The sequence below is a fragment of the Pimephales promelas genome, chromosome 4 (assembly GCF_988280905.1).
Source record: "Pimephales promelas chromosome 4, fPimPro1.hap1.1, whole genome shotgun sequence".
Taxonomy (NCBI): Eukaryota; Metazoa; Chordata; class Actinopteri; order Cypriniformes; family Leuciscidae; genus Pimephales; species Pimephales promelas.
Window position 1 is genome coordinate 9,004,853 of NC_142772.1, and position 15,482 is coordinate 9,020,334.

At 40.2% G+C, this 15,482-nt stretch overlaps 1 protein-coding gene across 6 annotated transcripts in view; it reads left to right on the plus strand.

The window, feature by feature from the left end:
• The window catches only part of pisd (phosphatidylserine decarboxylase), a 48,623-nt gene that overhangs the window by 21,969 nt on the left and 11,172 nt on the right, over positions 1-15,482 (plus strand). For 2 of the 6 annotated variants that reach the window (XM_089129915.1, XM_039661842.2), the window contains exons 2-5: positions 166-617; positions 6,974-7,139; positions 12,717-12,953; positions 13,436-13,574. In XM_089129915.1, the coding sequence (XP_088986041.1) occupies positions 424-617; positions 6,974-7,139; positions 12,717-12,953; positions 13,436-13,574 (736 nt within the window). In that variant the 5' untranslated portion in view covers positions 166-423. Of the gene's footprint in view, positions 1-162; positions 618-6,973; positions 7,140-12,716; positions 12,954-13,435; positions 13,575-15,482 lie in introns of all 6 variants that reach the window. The other 4 variants (XM_039661843.2, XM_039661845.2, XM_039661846.2 and 1 more) reach the window with 4 other exon arrangements.

The window sequence follows — 15,482 nt, forward strand, 5'->3', positions numbered from 1 at the left end:
TCCTTCAGTCGAGGAAAGTGATGAGAGAGGGGTAGAGAGGGATAGAAGGGGGGGGGATGGGGTCAGAGATAGAATTCAGGATCTACTGAGAACATGCTGACAGGATTGTCTGTTTACAAACCCCTCCCTCTCCCTGTCCTTTTCATATCGCCGCCTTCCCAGCAGCACCAGTCCTTGAATTGAGCAGCAGCTTAGAGGAAGAGGTGGACCTATCCACTTGCCGGCCAATCGCAGCCCAGCATCCTACACAGCAGGGAGGGCCGGTCTTTGAGCTTTGCAGCGGAAAACCACCGGGCCAAACAAACGGAGGGAGCGCGAGAGAGGGCTAAAGCCTGCCATACGTACTAATCCCTCCACAGTGATCATGTGTCAGCGGAGTCTAAAGCAGCAGCAAAAGGGGCCGGTGCGGAGCACTGCGGGGAAATGGTGAGATGCTGCAGGTCTTTGCACAGCTCTCCCTCTTGCTACAATCTCCACAGAGTCAGGGTTGATGTGCGGCGTTTCCGCCTGTCGGGCTCCTCGGCGGGAGCGACAGGGGAGCCCGCACACGGCGACGGCACGGGAGGCCCTGGACCCCCGGGGGGCCCGCCTCAGCTCAGCAACCGAAGCCGATTCAGGTACCGGCACGGAGTGTGTGAGAAGCTAGGACGTAGTTCAGGCTGAGAATGTAATGTGTGTGTGTGGATGATGGGGGAATTCAGTCAGATCTAGACCGGTTGTTGACGGTGTGCTTGAAGTGAGAGAGGACGATTGAAGGATCATGCAAGGCTGGAAAGTGGGCGAGCGAGAGGGGATTATCGAGACCTCGCACGAACTCGGCCAGCCTGCTGAGGGGCGATCGTTGTGCAGTGGGAGTTAGTGTGACAGGTCTCTTTAAGGAAACCTCTTTCACCATCCCAGCTATGCGAATGCGTTTGGCCTAATTGTGGCGTAGCGTTTGGCTGTCGGTGGCACTCTCTGTCCGACGCAAACTGCATAGTTTGCAGGGCTCTACTTGGAGCAGATGCTGTTCCCCTTGAGTGAGCGAAAGATGCGTAGAGCAGAGGGAGGCTCATATTCAGCCAGTGATTGGCCAATGTGTGCCTGCAATGAAAAAACAAGGGGGGCTGTGTTGAACAGCTAGTGTGTGAGAGAGTGAATCCAAAGACTTTGTTGTCTTTTTACAGGCTGCCTTCATCACCTCTCGAACATCCTCCGCAGTTTGAGTAATGCACTGTGAATAGCTGTGAACTGCAAGGTTCTTTGATGCATATTTATCTGCACTGGACAGGTTGGGGGAGGGGTAGAAATGCTCTAAATTCAATTGAATGATAACCTGATGACTCAGAGAGCTCTCATAAAAACCAACAATCATTGTTTCAAGCCGTTCAGGCGCACTAGGTTGCAGCGCGCACTTTGGCATATTAACTGGATTTGCCATCCGCTAGATAGAATGAGGTTGCATAATGCACAGAGCTAAAAGTGTTTATTGTTGATGGTTATACCATGCACTTGCGCAGTTCTTATACAAATGTAGCACAGAGGAACTGTTAAATGACTGTTAACAGGTTTGTTGTTTTGTTTAATGAATATTTTGACTTGGGTTCCTCCTGTACAATGCTAAAATTTTTGCCTGAAAAAAATAAATAAATCTAATGCCTGAAAGCTGCAGGATGATTTTAGGCTAACGCTTTATACTTAATACTTAATGCTAAACTACTGATTTTAAACAAACCACTAAAATTTAGACTGTCCCTTCATAGCATTCAATGTGTGCTGTAATTACGCATCACAGTTGAAAGAGCCAATCGCCTTTATCGTAGAGGCATTGCATGTTTGTTTACATTTAAATGCGCATTAGCTGGAAATACTGTACCATTTTATTTGCATCACTGGAGCTAAAGAAGCGCAACATACAATATCAATGTTACCAGACAATAAAAAAGATGCCAGTGATGACGTTTCCGAAAAATGTTACACTGCTTCTAGCATGTTTAGCGACACTTAAAAAAGTTAAATTAAATGTCCAGTGAGTGGTGCTAAGAGCATGTTTAGCTTGATTCGAAACAGATAAACATGAAGAAAAAAAATTGTTTTGCATACCCTACCCCACCCTACCCTACACAAGACCCAAGATTTTTCCACTTGTTTTGAATGGTAGTGCCACCTTTTTATAACGGCAGGAGCGCAACGAAGCGCTAAGTGTCTATTTCATGCTAAAGTGCTGAGCGCTCATTGTGTTAACATTTTAGTGATACAATGATACAATTTTATTTTATGAGATAGTAGTAAATAGCTTGCTACGATAGTCAGTGTTACACAGTGTTCAGTCGCAACCCTGGTTTCATCACTTACCCACCGCGGCACCGCAAAAAAAATGTTTTAAGCGTTAAAAATATTCAACACAATTACGCAGTATTTAGTAGTTGTTGTTTTTTTTTTGTCACCGTTGACCATTGTTGAACGATCACACTCTTATTAAAGGGTTAGTTCACCCAAAAATGAAAATTAAGTAGGGCTGGGGTAAACGATTATTAACTAAACGATTAGTTGGGCGATTATTTTATCGATTAGTCGACTAATCTAATGACTAATTGGACGACTAATATAAAGAATATTTTTTCTGCTGCTCAATTAATAAAAAAACAATATCTCAAATAAATACTGGCATACTGAATCAAGATACTATAAGCTGGTTAACGTTAGTCTAATGTTATGTATTTGAACACACCATCATTATAACCGCCAAAACCGTGTTATTAAAATATTTTTTACAAACATTTTTTTATCATAGAGAACGTTTAAATATTAATATCAGCTGAGGAGGGAAACGGAGGCGGAGTTAGTGGTGCGATCGGAGGCGGCTACTACTGGAGATGAATCGGGAGAGGTTTGTGCACCTACTGATCAGAGCGCGTGCTGACACGGAGTAAAGCCTTGTTTATACTCGACACGTCCGCACGAGCGCGAATGTGCGCACGGCAAAAATGACGCGTTGGGTGCGCAAGACCAGGAAGACTCAAGACTGTGGCTGGCTGTGTGTACGCCTTTTTTTGTAACAGCGCGCCCGGCGAATCTGCCCGAGCTTGTATGTCTCACCACACCGGCACCCAGTTTGCGCATCTAAATTGCAATTTTCTTTTATTAAGGGTTTGTTTACTGTGTGTGATTCATTTAATGGATAGCACATTCACTTCAAGTTGTCTTCGTTCTCTATTCTGCAATGTTTCGGTCTCCCACGTGTGTGTGGCAAGCTGTACCGCCGGGAACATGCAAAAAATAAATAAATAAAGAAGCGTCGACGCAAAAATATGACGTAGACGCAATTTTGACGTCGAATAATCGACGTCATCGACGCGCCGCTACAGCACTAAAATTAAGTCATTAATTACTCACCCCCATGCTGTACCAACCCCGTAAGACCTTCGTTCATCTTCGGAACACAAATGAAGATATTTTTGATTAAATTTGAGAGGTGGATCACTGCTACATAGGCTTCTAAAGGTTCGGAACTTGACGGCCCAGAAAGTCATTGAAGAAAATGTTTAAATATTCCATGTGACAACAGCGGCTCAACGATAAGTTTATCAAGCGAGAATATTTTTTGTGCGAAAAAACAAAACAAAAATAACAACTTTATTCGACTATTCCTTTTCTTCCTTGTAGGCCTGAGACGAGAGTTCAAGAGATATCCACGACGCACGCGCGAGACCTGAACAAGAAGTCGTAGAATAACAACGCAATTCTCGCGCATGCTTCGTGAAAATCTCTTGAACTCTCATCTCAGGCCTACAAGGAAGAAAAGGAATAGTCGAATAAAGTTGTTATTTTTGTTTTTGCGGAAGTAAAACAAAAATAAAAGCTCTAAGCACATGCGCTGCGAGTATTCAAATTTAATTTTTTTTTTAATTATTATTATTTATTTTTATTTTTTTAACGATTGTACGGTCACATGGCTTTCATAGTTTTCAGTTACGTATGTGGTCAGATTGCATGTCAATCAAACTCCTTGGGAAGGATGAATTGACGCTAATTTAAAAGTGAAGGTGAAGTGCACACTGCCACACCAGCTTTTTGTAAGTGATGATAAAAAATAAAAATTACATCGCTCCTCCCCCTGGATGAGATCGATATTACCGGTGTTCTCAAAAGTTGATTAACCAGTGGGAGAGTAGTATCACCGTCACGTCTCTGCCAGTAACACTTCCGTGGATATTACATAACCTGGAAAAAAAAAGCTGCGCCGCCAAAACGCTCAAGCACTCACCGTTAGGCGTTTTCAGCTGCCTAAAACACTTTGGTGGACACGTGGCCTTATGGGGGTAGTGTTTTGAGGTCTTAACATGGCATTGTGCAAGGAACTGAGCAAAAACATGTCTTTAATAATTGATTTGAAGTTGCTTTTTGCAGCCAGTACCAAGATGGCCGCCAAGTGGTCTGACTAACTTTTTAAATGAACTTCAAGCTTTACTATTTCTGTTCGCTTATACCAGAGTCATGACTAGACTGGTCTGCAGAATATGGTCCGATGTTATGGCCTGTTGCAGTTTGTCTATTTATAGTAAGAGCAATAAAAATTTACACTTCTGTAGTAAAGGCCCACACGTCAGATGCAGTTATGGTGACGCACGACAGGTCAATGTACTTGATGATTGTGAAGGCAGATTGTGTAGCCCAGGCACGGAAAGGTTGCCCACACTGAGCCTGTACTATTCTGACTATTCATAGTTCTTATAATCAATACACGAGTAGTACTTTTGTTTGAACTGCTGTATTACTCAACCTGACCACGATGCAAGTGTTGATGCCTCAAACAGAGATTACTCTGTAGTACATTTTGAAATGGTCAAAGTAAAGATGTTGTTGTGTGCTGAATTGCGAGTATACCTGCCAAAGTCGGGTGACTCATGGAGTGTTTGTGTAAGGCCAACTATGGCTAAGTCTTCTCTGTCCACAGGTCAGAACAAGTTTTCATCCTGATTAGGGTGGACACAGTATTATATTCTATAGATAGCCCTTGTAGCTGCAGCCCTGGTCCCTGTCAACCCCGTTAGTGCGGTGTCATCACTTTCAGGGCCGAGTATGACCCACTTCACTGACACACTAAAGCTAATCACTTTAGCCAGAACTGAAGCAGCAAATCTTATGGTCATTTTCAAGAAAAGCAAGCAGTTACTTATAGCCAAACCAGACGACGAGTTGCATCAACCGGACCAGAATAGATGTGCAAAATTTTTTGCATGTGCTGTTCCTGTCGGCAACAGTTGTGTTGATCTGGAATGTTTTCCGCCTGCACAAGTGCTAAAAATAGCAGAACGGTCACAAAAAATAAAAATAAAAAGATTACTGGTGGATATCATGGCTTCAGTAGTTCTGTCCAAATGTCCCAAATCCATGCATGTTCGTGCTGGTTAAGTAGGTTTATGTTGATTAAAATGTGGCCCTTTTTTTTCTCATCCTCATGCCGTTCCAAACATGTATGACTTTTTCTTGTGCAAAACATAAAAGATGAAATAAAAAAAATATTGTCACACAATTTAAGTCAATGTGGTCATGAATCTCATTGGACCCCATTGACATTCTTTAAAATAACTCTGTGTTCTGCTGGGGGAAGATCATAAAGGTTTGGAATTACGTAATGAGGTTGAGTAAATGATGATAGAATATTAATTTTGGGGTGAACTATCCCTTAAAGAGAATTGTGTAGACTGGCCTAGACCTTAAGTCAAGTATTTCTCCTCATGGTACCGTTTCTAGAGCATGTGTAACAGGAAGGTGACGGTAAACCCTAAATGAGACTATAGGTGATAAGCAGGTGAAAGCAGCCTTTGCCTTAGACTGATGTAAGTGGAGTTGAGCTGAACGGCATATATGGTCAGTGTAGTTGATAGGCAGTGTGAACCACCATAAGGTTAAGTTCACAGTGGAGAATTGCTATTTCTGTCTCTTTCATATCTCAAGTATCTTTGTAGCATTTATATTCTGCTGTTTATTGTCTTTTGTATGGGAGTCTTTGTGTTTGGTCTCTTGGTATGTGTGAGTGGGCTGTGTGTATGTTTCTGCATGTTATATAAATATTTCTTTCCTTCTTTCTACCATCTTGATAGAGCAGTTCTGTTTTTATAGAGTGAATCTCAAGAAAACATGTTCAGGTAATATTTTTACCCTAAAATAAATAATGGAATGTGACATTTTCATGAAAAATCTGCCAATTTCCCATTACCATACATTTAGGCTTTTTACTTTAGAGGTTTTTTTTTTTTTTGTAATTCTTGTTCTCAGTGGTTATCAGTATTTCACCAATGTCTTAGTAACATTAATTATCAACATTAATTATAATAGTATGCACCAACATTTTAATGAAAATTAGGCATATTTTTCCACCATAAAATTTATTCTAATATTTATATTTTATTTAATGATACACTTGCAATTACCATATTTTAATTACATTATTTAAGTAATATTAAATGACATTTTAATACTAATATTATATTAGAGTGATGGATGTTGTTGAAAAATATTACAATTGTCATTACCATAATAATATTTATAATTACTTTACCTTAATGCAAAATACAAATCATTATTATTAATGACACGTGTGGAAATATATCCTTAATTGTCATGAAATGTGTAATTTTCTGTCATTAGGAAAAATACTTCTTTCATATTTCTTTCTCAAGATTTTGTTTAGGGTGGAATATTATCCAGACATGTCAGGTTTCATGAGATTCACAAGGGGTGCTCAATCCTTTTCCTGAAGGACTGCATGTAAAGCTTAGCTCTAAATCTCTTCAATTACACCTGAACCAATTACTCAAGATCTTCAGGATATACTTGATAATTACAAACATGTTGGAGCTGAACTCTGCAGGAAAGGTAGTTCTCCAGCATTGGGCACCCCTTCTGTACAACATTTAGATCACCTGGACATATTCTTCATGTGTCTTGAGTATTATGTGCACTTTGGCATCATGAATGTGTTGTGCAGGTTGCAGTTCCCACAGTTGGCCCTGCGGCGGCGACTAGGCCAGCTGAGCTGCATGTCCCGGCCTACTGTCCGCCTTCGCTCATGGCCTCTGTCCTTCCTCTACTACATCCTGCCCTTTGGAGCGCTCAAACCTCTCGCCAAAGTAGGCTGGAGGCCCACAAGCAGAGTAAGTACAGGTGGAACCATCAAATAGAGCCCACAGACTGATGTTGTGTGTGTTTGAGTGCGTCAAATCTCACTATCCAGAGACATAAATGACATCCATCAGTGTGTAATCAATGTATTGTCTGTTTTGGGGATTTTCCTTATGCAAAACAGGTATCACCTTATTGATGATGCTGTGATAAGTAATGTCAATAATTATGGCAAACATTACGGAATAATGGCCTAGATCTGGGATCTGTTAACCCAAATAAATGAAACCTCAAAACTGATGCAAGGTCAGCAGAAAGAGCTGCTGCTATCAGCAGATGGCTACTTGCATATGGACCCGCTGAGCTCCATTGGGACTGAACGTGAAAAGGGCCATTGTCCCATGGTGCAGCTCTGAACTGAGGAACACTTTGTCTCTAGACCCGGTCGAGGGCATCGTGCCACGGTGGTTCTGACACCACTATTGTTCAGTTCCCACGAAAAAATTGCCAGTCAGCCCATGCTGATGCTCAGAAGCACCATACCATATCTCCAGTGGCAGGCAGGAAATTACAGAGAAATAGAAAAAACATGTGTTCGTTAATGTAAAGCTGTAGTTTTTTGGAGAATTATATATATATATATATATATATATGTCTATATGTTATAAGTAAGGGTGTAGTGGTTCACGGATTTCACGGTTCAGTTTGATACGTTTACAATACAGCAAAAAGAAATGCCAGAGAAATTTCATTGATTTGTTAAAAGCAATATATTTATATATTAAAAGCAAAAAATGTTTAAGTTTTTTCCTACATCTTGTAACTTTTAGTTTTAGAAATGGGGGTAATCTTTAAAAGATGAACAAATAATGTTTTGGTTGTGACATTTAAAAAAAATAACATTTAAATTAGGGCTGTCAGTTAAAGCTACACTGTGTAACTCTTTTAGTTTATTAGCTAAAAATACGTAGTTCTTTCAAAAATATATGTGCTCATTAATGTATATTTACTTCGTTCAAGTAATAAAGTATTCTTGTGAGTGTATAATATGCCATTGAAAATACATACGGGTAAGGGGTTCTAATGTCGGTCGCCATGTTGCCACTCCATCTTGAATGTACGTTAGCCAAAAAGGGACATACCCGTTAATTCAAGCTTCGCCTTTCACGTTTACGTTTGAGTTAACACTCTGGACGAGGTCGAACTGGAAGCCATGTTAATCTTGGACTACATTGGCCACCGTAGGAGTTAAAACGAAATCGGAATTGAGAGGAACAGAAACTAATATTCACTGGATGGTCATATACCTTTTCACCGCTAGATGGGGGTCAAAATCTGTGTGTTTTGTCGTTGTGAACTGAGCTATTATCATCGCAGCACGCCCAGTCTGAAACACCACTTGATGATGGCCAAGCTCACACACACACAGCTGATGCGAATTCTCCGCCCCTCGTCAACATCAGGACCTCGTCAGTATTTCTTTCACCCTTTTAATGATGGACACTGTTACATTGTGTGAGAGATTATTTGCTCCAAGTGAGAGTATCAGTATGGCATCTTGTCAATTGAACCATTTGGCAACTTTTTAAAAGCAAACTTTCCATTCAGAATCTTATCGGCATCCATTTCGGCATCTCACACTCGTCATCCACTCAAAACGTAACGTTAGTGGTACAATGTTGTTTTCAATAAAAAAATTTGCACAAAGCAAGCCGATCCACTTTTCCATGTTGATAAGAGCATTAAAATGAGAATAAAATAATGGGACAAAAAGAAATCAAGAGACATTAGAATAGATACAAATGTGCGATTAATCGTGAGTTAACTATGACATTAATGTGATTAATCGCGATTAAATATTTTAATCGTTTGACAGCACTAATTTAAATATGATATTAGAGTTTTGAAGTGCTGGAAAAAGATGTGACGTACTTGAAAGCATTTTACTATTCCTGCCAAACTTCCATGGTTACAGTTATGTTGCATTAGATCCATAGGGAATGTTTCTGCTCTGTGGATTTAAAGCCTAGAACTAGTTCATTCATGGCACAATCTCCTGGTTTCCACGTCAGCGCTGTTTGTAGGGCTGTCGCGGTTATGGAATTTCCCTTGCGGTAATGTTGAGTGGCTCAATAGCGCGATATGCGGTATTACTGCCATTTATTTATTTATTTAATTTATAGGCCTGTATTTGTTGCTATATAAATAAAGTTTACGATGTGGACAAAAACGAGGACATTTTCAGTAACCAATGTAACCGAAACTAAACAGCGTCTACAGTTAGTACATGCGCATTAAAAGACTTTCACTCAGCGCGCATATTGTTATGACAACGGACTTTGAGCGAGTCATTGAACCGTTCATTCAACGAACACGTTTTAAAAAAGCTGATTCATTAAAAGAGATGTAAAGAAACAAGATGTTAATTATTTCAACTTTTCAAGGCTCAGCTGAGCAGCAATGCGTCACATGGGCAACGCTGAAGCTGATGCTTCACTTATTAGAGACCAATATATCATTCAATGCGTGACTCACTGATTTTATTTCCCCGTGGTTTCCTTGTGCTGTGGGATGCTTACCAGCGCTGCTGCTGACGCGCATTTATGGGAAAATACCCGTGAAGAGAACGTTAAAATGATGATGCGACAAATATTTCGCTTCCCTTTGACACGACAAGCTTTTCACGACTTCAAAGACAGATGCAGGTAATTGCACGCGCTCTGCCGATCTCTCTCATTCACTGTCTGTGTGAAGCCTGTAGGCTACACATCACCATGATAAACAGTCTTGTTATCGTTATGAACTTGTTTAACATTCAATACACATGCATTAAGTTCAAAACAAGAAGGTTATAGCCTTATAAAAAAAAAATTAAAAAAACGTGAATATCGCGGTTGCTGCGGTTACGTGCAGGTTACGTGCGTAATAACGGAGAAATTTGAATGCTTCTCACTAGATCTCGCAACGATATAATTGCTTCTGTGGTGAATTCAAATGCTTTCTTTAGTGGATCTCTTAGCGCTGTGTAGTGACATGTTTTAATCAAACAGATCTCAATCCCCATTGACTACCATAGTATGTATTTTTTCCTACTATGGTAGTCAATGGGGATTGAGATATGTTTGATTAAAACATTCTTCCAAATATCTTCCTTTGTGTTCAGTAGAACAAATAAACACATAGAGGTTTGGAACAACTTGAGGGTGAGTAAACGATGATAGAATTTTCATTTTTGGGTGAACTATCCCTTTAAACGCACCTGATGTCATAAACCCCACTCTCCATTTTGTAAACATGAACTCACTTGACTTTGTAAACTCCACTTCCCAACTCGTAAATATGAACTTCCCATGAGGACTTGAATTTGAGTTCTTAATTTGAATTTCGTTCGTTTTAAAAAGTAATTGATTGTTAATTTTGGAAGAGCTTACTATAAACGTTTCAATCTTGGCATAATATTTATTTTGTTTCAAAATGTGAGAAAGTAAAATGACACACTTTGTGGATAAAGGGCCCTTTCTGGGTCAACATTTCTCATCCTTAACTTCCTGCTTGTTAATCCTATCATCTACAACCCAGCACCCTGAAAGACTCCTAAGAGTCCGCATTTAGCTTCCTGTCTGTCAGCTGGGATTGAAGCTAACTACGGTAATCCATTTACAGTGAACACCCAGGCCAGTTCCTGTCATGCATCAGCCACTGTACTATCTGTAGCACTGATCTAGGATCACGTCTTGCCCACATCAATAATGATCAGTGAGATACACTGATCTAAACACTCTAAGAATCCAAACACTGGAGCACGTGGTGCACTGCCACATAACATCTGCTGGACTTAATACAACGGGCTGTAAAACACTTTAGATGCTAACCTGCAATTTTGTAATGTGCATTACAAGGGAAAATGCATTTTGCATAATTTTGCTTTCTGAACTAAACTTGCCATGAAAAGGTCAAATTATGTGACCTTAAGAATATTTTCACTTCCTGAAATTTCGGTTCATTATAAATATTAGCCATTCAAAAGCATTCTTTTGTCAGATTATGTAAGAAACAAAGTGACAATCATTAAAGTGCCCCATTATGCCATTTTAAAGGTTCCTAATTTATTTTTAAATGTCTCAGGTTTTCATGCATTCAAGGTTAAATAACATTTCTCATAATATACATTGCAGCATCACCTCTTTTATCTGTCTAAAACTGTTCAATCAAGGATCCAGTCTCCTTAAACCCCTCCTTTACAAGAGCTTTGTCTGCTCTGATTGGTCAGATTGCCTGTTGTGATTGGTTTAACAAAAATTGGTTTTCATTTCTGTATTTCAGCTCTGCTGACTTCCTCAGTACTTGCATACACAGTGAAATGAACAATAACGATGGCGTTGGTTTTACCTTACCAGTTTAATCTCGAGTCATGAAAAAAGGGATTTTTTTTCCGCGCAGAAAACAGTTGTCTTGTCATGACGGCAACACGAACCAAACTTCTAAGAAGACGTAACATAAGAACAGCCTTCTATCTTTACCGTTTTGACTTATTCGCTTGCTTTTGCGTTTATTCTCGTGCACTGACTCTTTCACTAAGCTGAACAGCCAATCAGAGTTCTCTCTTTCCCCAACGGCCCGACGCCGATTCAACATGTCGAATCGCGCGAAACAAAGCCGACGAGGACTATTTTCCGCCAACGGCACGGAACTGTGCGCATCACACCGAGGAAACTTAGTTGGCCAACGCAAAAAATCTGCCAGACTGCCGACCGTCGGCTTGGTGTGTTCCGGGCTTAAGGGTCGGGTCGGGGCGGGTCTTAGTAAATGTTGTTTGCAGGCAGCCAATAGAGCATCACAGAATTCAATACAATTTCTCCATTGACAGTTGGGATATGAGCCATAAAAAAACGTAACCATACATGGTAGACTTAAAACCAGCTACGGCTGTACTAAGCGATTGTATATGCTCATATAAACGGCAAAAGTTCATGGGGCATTAACCTTGTTTTAAGATAAATGCCTTTTATTCGCAATGTCTTGGATAAGTACTTCATTACCCACAATCCCACAGTAATTCATCTGATTGGTGGAAGTCGTGTAACTTGACTGGGTAAACCCTGCGAAGATCCGTCTAACTGAAGATCGTGTAATGACGTAGGGCCTCCTCAGAGACGCCCCCGCACCATTGGATGTGCAGACGACTTTAGTGATGCGCGGTGGTTTATTGGAGTAGTTGTTCCTTTGCTTGGAAATGAAAATATGTACACAGGCTTGTACCCTTGACTTTTTTTGGATTTTCTCTGATGGGGACTGTGATGCTCTATAAAGAGTATAGGCTGGAATTTTGCAAATTTGTTACAAACCTACATAGGTTTGTCATATGACGACTCATTTCAGCAGTTCAGAATCAATTCTTTCTTTTAGGATACAATACATTTATTTGTCGTGTACATTTATCTTTAAAACTCCGCAGACCTTTAACATTCACAAACACCTGTTACACTGCATGAAAGGTACTATTTAAGTATTCAAGCACGTTTTAGTGTGCTTGCGTTCCTTTCTGTGAACATTTGCTGTTGTATAATAACTTGAGCATGTCTTCAAACCCTGTGTCTCTTTGGGTGTAGGTTACAATCTACAAGTCCATACCCACACGACTGCTCTCCAGAGCCTGGGGTCGCTTGAACCAGGTGGACCTGCCCACTTGGTTACGGAAACCTATCTTCAGATTGTATATATGGACTTTTGGAGTCAACATGAAGGAAGCGGCTGTGGAGGATTTACAGCACTACAGAAACCTGGGCGAGTTTTTTAGGCGCAAACTCAAACCTCAGGTCCGGCCAGTGTGCGACTCGCACTGCGTGGTAAGTCTGGGTTTGTAGCTGTAGAAAGAAGCATTCTTTGAATTCCCATTCACTTTCATTCATATGCAAACCTAGGAGAGATTCGCAAGCCTTTGCATTGAATTTTCATTCATTTCACGCTCTGTGTGATAGTTTAGGTTCGATGACCTGCAAGTTTGTATTGGCTTTAACCAATAAAGAATCTAAACTTTTCATATACTTTATTTATTTTTTATTTTTTTGAAAATGGAGCTACATTGCTGGCAGTTGCAGGAAACCTGAGTAGATGGAAATATTTTACTGAAAGTGGTCAAAAATGTGTTTCTTTTTTTACGGTAGCCCTGGAATGTTACATCATTTCCTGTTGCCTATATTTGTTATTGGGTCTGAAATAATTGCATGCTTAATCTAAAGTTTATTTACAACTAATGTCAGTTAAGACAGTATGAATTAATATTAAACATACAATATATTAACGCAATGAATGACTATTCGCTCCACAGATCAGTCCGGCTGATGGCAAGATCCTTCATTTTGGGCGTGTGAAGAACTGTGAGGTAGAGCAGGTGAAGGGAGTGACCTACTCCCTGGAAACGTTCCTCGGGCCGCAAACCTGGGCAGAGAGTTTAACGGCTAACAGAAGTAAGTCTCAATAAACGTGTCATTGATCAAGAAACACATACTACTTGGTCAAAAGTCCTTTGTTTTTTGGATCTTCATAAAACTAGAAAATTGGGATGCAAGGTTTTCTGAGCAACCAAATCATTTTTAGATTGTGTACTGTGCATAAGCCATGTTGTATGATTTTGGCCTGTCCCAGACGAAAGCTGACCAATCGTGGTGATTTCTGTGGTCTTGGCTCCTAAATGGTGGTCATACAGTTGATAGAGGTTCAAAGACGGCCGTTTTCACGCTCTTGCGACCATTTTCTGACTTTTGCGTAAACATACACACCACTTTCAAGTGAAGTGGTATCCATATGCATAATCCGCGTGTATGTCTATGCCATTAATGTCCGAGTGATTCCGCGTGTATGTACACGCCTTTAAATGTCCGAGCGAAACGAAGCAAAATGAGCAATATTTTTTTTTCATACTAGGGGAACACTCATAATTGCTATTAACCCCAGTGACGGTTAGGTTTAGGGACGGGGTTGGGGTAGGTCATATCAGGGATGTGATTTTTCCGGATTAATCCGGAATTCCGGATTTTCCGACCTGAAAATGTGACCTACGTGAATCATGCAGATCTGTAAAAAAAAAAAAAAAAAAAAAGAGGGGGACGGGTGTCGGCAGCCGGAGTGAAAAGGAGAGAATATGAGGACATAACCCATAACTGGCTGACGTGCGTACAGAAAGTTCCTTTCAAAGTATCAACAAGGACGTATTTGCGTTCAGCCAGAGAATGTCTGATTGGTTCAGCTTGTTCACCTGCTCAATTTCGTATCTCTAGTCGCTCTCGCGCTGGTATCGTTGTCACCAGGGCTGGGTGATATATCGACATATTTCAAATTTGCGCTATGATCCTTGCTCCAAGCAAGCTGCTGACTGCTTTTGTATAAATATGTATATAGTGCATTCTGTCAGTTGCAGTCCTGACACCTCCGTTTCAACAGCATTAGTGTACAACGCGACAAATACTCGCAATATTAACGCAGAGGAACGGCTGTCTGTTCAGCGAGTTCACAAAAGTTAATTTGCATGTGCTTTAAAGCCTTGTCGGTTAAACATGTAATTCACTGCTGATGCGCTGTTCTGAGCGCGAACACCCGACGTGCACATGCACTAAAAGCTTGTCTAACAGCGCCTGGTTGCTGGACTAAGTTATCTTTCGAGTATTATTTCGCTAATACTCTCAAATGCACACAAGGTTTACATAAGAACATTTGGTTATGTCTAAACTGAAAGCAAACCGAGAAAATTGAGAGAAATCTGCTTGTCAAATGCTCCGTGTATATTAGACGTGTCGCGTATAGGTCTTAAAGTGACAGTAGCCCTAATAATAAAAATGCAGCCGCTTGTTCTTAAAGGGATAGTTGACCCCAAATTAAAAAAATTCTGTCATTATTTATTCACTGTAATGTTGTTCCAAACCTGTATTAATTTATTTCTTGTGCTGTACAAAAAAGAAGATATTTTTTGAAGAATGTGGGTAACCAGACAGTTGCTGGTCCCCATTGACTTCCATAGGGAAAAATTTACTATGGAAATCACTGGGGTACATCAACTGTTTGGTTACCGACATTCTTCCAAATAACTTAAATAACTTAAACAGAAGAAAGAAACTTTTTCAGGTTTAAAAACAACTTGAGAGAGTAAATGATGAAAATTAACTTTTTTGGGAGAACTATCTACGTATTTAATGTTAATTAAACAACAAAACACAGAGGATATCACTCACTGCTCTTGACTGAGAACTGTAATAGTAGCTTTAATAAGAATCAATGTATAATTTATATAGTGAAGACTATATTTGACTTTGATTGAACATTTGCTCTCACTTTGCGGAAAAGATATTGGGATATATATTGATTGGGGGGGGGGGGGCGCT